At 38.2% G+C, this 6,000-nt stretch overlaps 1 protein-coding gene across 6 annotated transcripts in view; it reads left to right on the forward strand.

The window, feature by feature from the left end:
* The window catches only part of TIFA (TRAF interacting protein with forkhead associated domain), a 30,615-nt gene extending 25,443 nt beyond the window's left edge, over window positions 1-5,172 (forward strand). For all 6 annotated transcript variants that reach the window (XM_031664352.1, XM_031664350.1, XM_031664351.1 and 3 more), the window contains one exon: window positions 2,356-5,172. In XM_031664352.1, coding sequence (XP_031520212.1) covers window positions 2,374-2,931 — 558 coding nt within the window. In that variant the 5' untranslated portion in view covers window positions 2,356-2,373 and the 3' untranslated portion in view covers window positions 2,932-5,172. The remainder of the gene's footprint in view (window positions 1-2,355) is intronic.
* Window positions 5,173-6,000: the final 828 nt, after the last annotated feature.

Consider the following 6,000-nt stretch of genomic DNA (forward strand, 5'->3'; position numbering starts at 1 on the left):
GGTTGAGGCAGGAGAATTACTTGAACCTGGGAGGCAGAGGTTGCAGTGAGCCAAGATCACGCCACTGCACTCCAGGGACAGCAAGACGCTGTCTCCAAAAAAAAAAAAAAAAAAAAAAGTAAATGCCAGCAAGGTAGAAAGGGAAGGAAAGTATTCTGATTTTTGTTTTTTATATTTCAAACCAGCATAATTTCGATGCCAACATCTAATATAGATGGCAAACAAAAAACAATAAAACTACAAATCATTCTTACTTAAGACTGATGATCTCCAAACCCCAAATCAGTATAAGCAGACAGTGTCCGGTAGCCGCAGCAACTGAGAGTCATCCAAGGAATGCAGGCGGCACTCAGCATCTCTCTGTGTACCAGTGTAACTTATCGCTGTGCTACAGTTACAGAATTCTGTGCAGCTGTTAAAGAATGAGGTATATTTGTACGTGTAGATATGGGAAAATTATCACCCATATGTATTATTAATTGAAAAATCGGTCAGGCGCAGTGGCTCATGCCTGTAATCCCAGCACTTTTGGGAGGGTGAGGTGGGTGAATCGTGAATCACCTGAGCTCAGGAGTTTGAGAGCAGCTTGGCCAACATGGCGAAACTCCCTCTCTACTAAAAATACAAAAATTAGCCGGGTGTGGTGGTGCATTTCTGTAATCCCAGCTACCCGGGAGGCTGAGGCAGGAGAATTGCTTGAACCCGGGAGGTGGAGTTTGCAGTGAGCTGAGATCATGCCATTGCACTCCAGCCTGGGCGACAGAGACTTGTCTCAAAAAAAAAAAAAACAAAAAAAAAAAAAAAAAAGAAGAACAAAGAAAGGTTCAGAACTAAATATAGCATGTTTCTATTTGTGTAAGAAACTTTTTTCTCTGTGGAGAAATGTGCTTGTATGTGTGTGTGTAAGAGTGTACACACATAGTTATGCTGGTTGTGTAAAGAAAATTTCTGTAAGGAAAAAAGTAGCTTTTACAGTGGTTGTACTCTAGGAGAGAAAGACAAAGAATTCAGATGGGGGAGAAATACTTGTTTTTTAAATCCGTTGTTAGTGTTTGAATTTTAAAATCATGTGCATGTACTTTTAAAAAATTAAATTAGTTTTAAAATGGCTATTCTGTGTTGAAGTAACTTCACAAAACTTTTAGTAGCTATTTCTGCCGTCCCGTTATACTGCTTTTAAGTACTGTACTAATTATCAAAGACATATGAAGTGAAGTGTAGGTGGAGGGCACCTCGGGCCATCGGCTCTCAAGGGATGTGGTTAACAACAGTTAAATTGTGCTATTTGTAGTTAATGACAGTTTGTCCATCCAGTCATTGAGTACCACTGACAAAAATAAATAATTCTGATACCAGTGCAGGCTGTGATAATTAAAACCAACTAATGGAGACTTATATTCTTTTTTTTTTTTTTTTTGAGACGGAGTCTCGCTCTGTCGCCCAAGCTGGAGTGCAGTGGCCAGATCTCAGCTCACTGCAAGCTCCGCCGCCCGAGTTTACGCCATTCTCCTGCCTCAGCCTCCCGAGTAGCTGGGACTACAGGCGCCTGCCACCTCGCCCGGCTAGTTTTTTTGTATTTTTTAGTAGAGACGGGGTTTCACCGTGTTAGCCAGGATGGTCTTGATCTCCTGACCTCGTGATCCGCCCGTCTCGGCCTCCCAAAGTGCTGGGATTACAGGCTTGAGCCACCGCGCCCGGCAAGACTTATATTCTTAAAAGTAATGTCTGAAATTTGAAATTATAGAATAAAATAACCATTTAAAGCATTTACTATTTTTAATCATTTACCTGTTAGAAATCAAAGTGAGGATGTAAAGGATAAATGTTGCAATTATTTGTTTATAACTATTAAGTTTATTTAACCAGGTTTCATAATTCATAGTATATTTAATTATAATCCAGTTAATAAACTGTAAGTTTTCTTTATGTATATATCCTCTGAAGGTATTCAAACCAAAGGGATTTTTTATTTCCTGATTTTGTTTTTAAAGTACACCTGTCATATTTTCTCTGGGCTCAAGTGACTCTATTTAGGTGAAAGAGGAACTGAGGTTTCTTTATGCTTCCCTCAACTCAATTTATTATCAAAAATCATTCTTTGTTATTGTCTGCATTTTATGTGTGGTCTTATAGTCAAACTAGAAATGAAAAAGATAGGAAAAGCTAGTGTAGCAATTTTATAGGGCTTGGTATAAGATTTCACATATCTACTAGTTCACTGAAAGTATTGTCTATGTATCGTTTTCTTAGTCCAAATAAATTGCCTATCAGTTGATATTCATCAAAACGTTAGAATCAAAGCTCTGAATGCCTCAAGCATAAGCAGAAACTAACATGGTAATTTAATTATTGCAGGTGGGCCTTGTGCACATCATGAGCAGTTTTGAAGACGCTGACACAGAAGAGACAGTAACTTGTCTCCAGATGACGGTTTACCATCCTGGCCAGTTGCAATGTGGAATGTTTCAGTCAATAAGGTTTTTTAACAGAGAGAAACTCCCTTCCAGCGAAGTGGTGAAATTTGGCCGAAATTCCAACATCTGTCGTTATACTTTTCAGGACAAACAGGTTTCCCGAGTTCAGTTTTCTCTGCAGCTGTTTAAAAAATTCAACAGCTCAGTTCTCTCCTTTGAAATAAAAAATATGAGTAAAAAGACCAATCTGATCGTGGACAGTAGAGAGCTGGGCTACCTAAATAAAATGGACCTGCCGTACAGGTGCATGGTCAGATTCGGAGAGTATCAGTTTCTGATGGAGAAGGAAGATGGCGAGTCTTTGGAATTTTTTGAGACTCAATTTATTTTATCTCCAAGATCACTCTTGGAAGAAAACAACTGGCCACCACACAGGCCCATACCTGAGTATGGCACTTATTCGCTCTGCTCCTCCCAAAGCAGTTCTCCGACAGAAATGGATGAAAATGAGTCATGAACACAGAAAGTCTAAGAGGAGAAATATGAAGGATGAAAAGCTCTGTAGATGCTGTATAGACACTACTTATTAAGAGTTTATTAGGGTAGTATATTATAGTCATCTGTTATGCTGTGAAATTTGGAATTCAGTGTTATCATTTTGAAGTCTGTAAATTGTGTTAGTCATTAACTTAGTCACCTGTTGTATTCCTGGATCTACACAAAATTATTTTAAGTGCTCATCTGTGAGGATTAATATACAAAAAGTATCCTTTGAGATGAAGTAGTGTTCCCAAAATAAGGTTATATTATTTTCTTCTTCTGCTTGATTTTCATCTTATGTTTTGCCTTGTTTTTGTAAGGAATCATCTCTTGGTTTGGTCACATCATTTCACAGCAGCCATTTGTTTTTAAGGTCAAGGCTCCAGACAGGTTGTTACTGGTGTTTGCAGCGTGTCAGTACTTGCAGTACTGGAATATGTTCTAGGCTAGTGTCTGTGCGTCACTGTGGTTTTAGTATGGAAGGACTTACTTGAGAAATACTACCTTGCTTTTCTATGATTTCTTTTTACAGAATTATAGTGTGTTTACTCCTAAGATGCCAGTTCTCTTTGTCTATATTCAGCATCTAAGACAAATATTTAAACATTTTAAAGAACCACTGTGTTAAGTTTAGGATTATTTACTTACCAAATTAGAAGTTTGACTTTTATATGTTATATACAATTTTAAAATTTCACGAATTCACCTTTTTAATAGTATCCATGTACATAATAAAGTCAAAGTTTAATTAATCATTTTCTTTGAATTTTTTTCTAAATAAGGGAAAAAACTGTTCTTGGGCCACTTTACATAGATAAATATATGTGAATGTTTGTAATTAACGCTTAAATATTCCTAGTGTTAACTTCAAAAAAGTCTTTTTCAGTTCTTAAATAACATTTTTAAATTTAAGATACTTATTCAACTTATCTTAACTAAGGTAGCTAGTGAATGTTAAGTAGATGAGGTAACCGTTCAGTTAAGTTAAATTATAGCATTGCCAGGTAGTGAGGCTCGCTGTACAATTTTCCAGATAAATGAAATTTCCTGTAGTGAGAGGTCCATGTTTTTGTAACAGCCTTTTAAAAATGCTTTTGTGAACCCTCCAGCCTCTTACCAAAAGAGGCTTTAAACCTCATCTTGATTCAGATCATCAGTCTATTCCTGGGCAATAGTGTGTGATGTCCAGCACCCTAACCCCGACTCCCCAGCCCTGGGACTATTCCAGTAGAGTGAAATATTTGTGCTGTACAAAGTGGCCTGAATGACTGAGTTCGTGTGTCTAGTTTTCCTCCTTATTCCCTGTGATGCCCAGAGTAATGGCCCATCCAAAGATGTCCAGATGTTCATGTGCTAGTCTCCAGAACTTGTAACTGTGCTGTTACATGGCAAAGGGGAATGAAGGCTGCAGATGGAATTAAAATAGATTATGCTGGATTATCTGGGTGTGCCCAATTGATCACCAGATCCTTAAGAGTGGAAGAGAGGCAGATCAGGATGTCAGAGTGATGAGGTGTGAGACGGACTTGACCTGCTGTCGCTGGAAAGAAGGAGGTCATGAGCCAAGGAATGTGGACAGTCTCTTGAAGCTGGAAAGTGTGCATTGGACATCTGGAAGCCGGAAAAGACAAAGATCCAGAAAGGAACAAAGTCTTGTGGACACCCTGATTTTGGTCCAGTGAGATATATTTGACTTGTTAACCTACAAAACTTTATGATGATAAATTTGTGTTGGTTGTAAGCCACGAAATCACAGTAATTTGTTATAGCAGCAGATAGAAAACCAATATACTCCTCTTAATATAAGGTTACCTACTATTGATTCCTTCTAGGATTTTAGCTTCCTGTCTGATGTGGATTTACAGCCAGATCACCCAGCTTGTTTGAATTGCTTACAGTGTGTAGTCTCATGGTAAAGGCTTTCTATGAGTGAAGTGTATATCCTTTAATGTGTGCATACTGTCACATTTTGACTATTTCAGAAGACTTTCACCTCTGTTTCTTGTCTTTGAGGCTGATGAATGTGTTTCTAAGCTATAAATTTAATATTAAGGGATTCATGTATTATTGTTATTGAACCCAAACAATGTGTTAAGTAATATTTAGGGCCAGAAAAATCTCATGCTCATACAGAATAATGATTTCTGCTAATGTAAATCTTGGAAAGGGTTTTGTTCAACTTGAGAAATATTAAAATTTTTTTCTATTTTTTTTTCTTAAAAGATTGGCAAAGGAGAGAATGGGTTGCTAAAAGTTTATTTATCGTTGTTCTCCAAAGAATAGAAACACTTGCCATAGCCCAACTCCAGTAGTAAATAATAATGAATGCTTTATAATAAAAGAGCAATTGGTTAGTATTAGAATTGTTTTGATTACAAAGTTAGCATCTCTGCCAGAGCTACCCAACCCCAAAGCGGGGTTGTTAGAGGAAAGCTGCCATATTTCGCAGAACCGAGGAAGGAATGCAGCAGACCTCAGGTGGGATTGAATGCGCTGGTTCTGACCCTCGATGCGTACTGGCTCCATGGCCACCTGTAGCTCCCGAGGTTTACACGTTATTGATCCCCCCAAAGAGACCTGATCTCTTGATTTCATTTCCAGGGAAGGGTCAGCTTGGGTCAGGTGCCCACCCCTTCACCAATCAGCTTGTCTCAGGTAATGCAGTCACGTTATATAATGGCTGCTCTGGTCAGTGATCATGTGGATAGATACAACTTTTTCTCAAAAAAATGGTCACGGGGTGGGGGTGGGGCAAACAAAACTATTAGTGTTTGACACAAGGTACTGCAGCTAAGATGTGAAACCTTCCATATACACCTTAAGGACTTCTTTGTCTCTGGAAAGTGATTTTTCTGGGGCTCTTTAGGTAAAGAGGTGTATGAATGGTGCCAGTGTTAGAATCATTGGCAGTCTTTTCTTGAACCTGCGACTCCAGTGGTTAAATCTCATATGTCATATGGTTATATAACCATTTTCTAGAGAATTCTGTTCCTACTATCTAATGCAGTAACTGACTTAAAAGTAAAAAGTATTACTGTTAGACTCT

Source organism: Papio anubis, chromosome 3, assembly GCF_008728515.1.
Source record: "Papio anubis isolate 15944 chromosome 3, Panubis1.0, whole genome shotgun sequence".
NCBI lineage: Eukaryota > Metazoa > Chordata > Mammalia > Primates > Cercopithecidae > Papio > Papio anubis.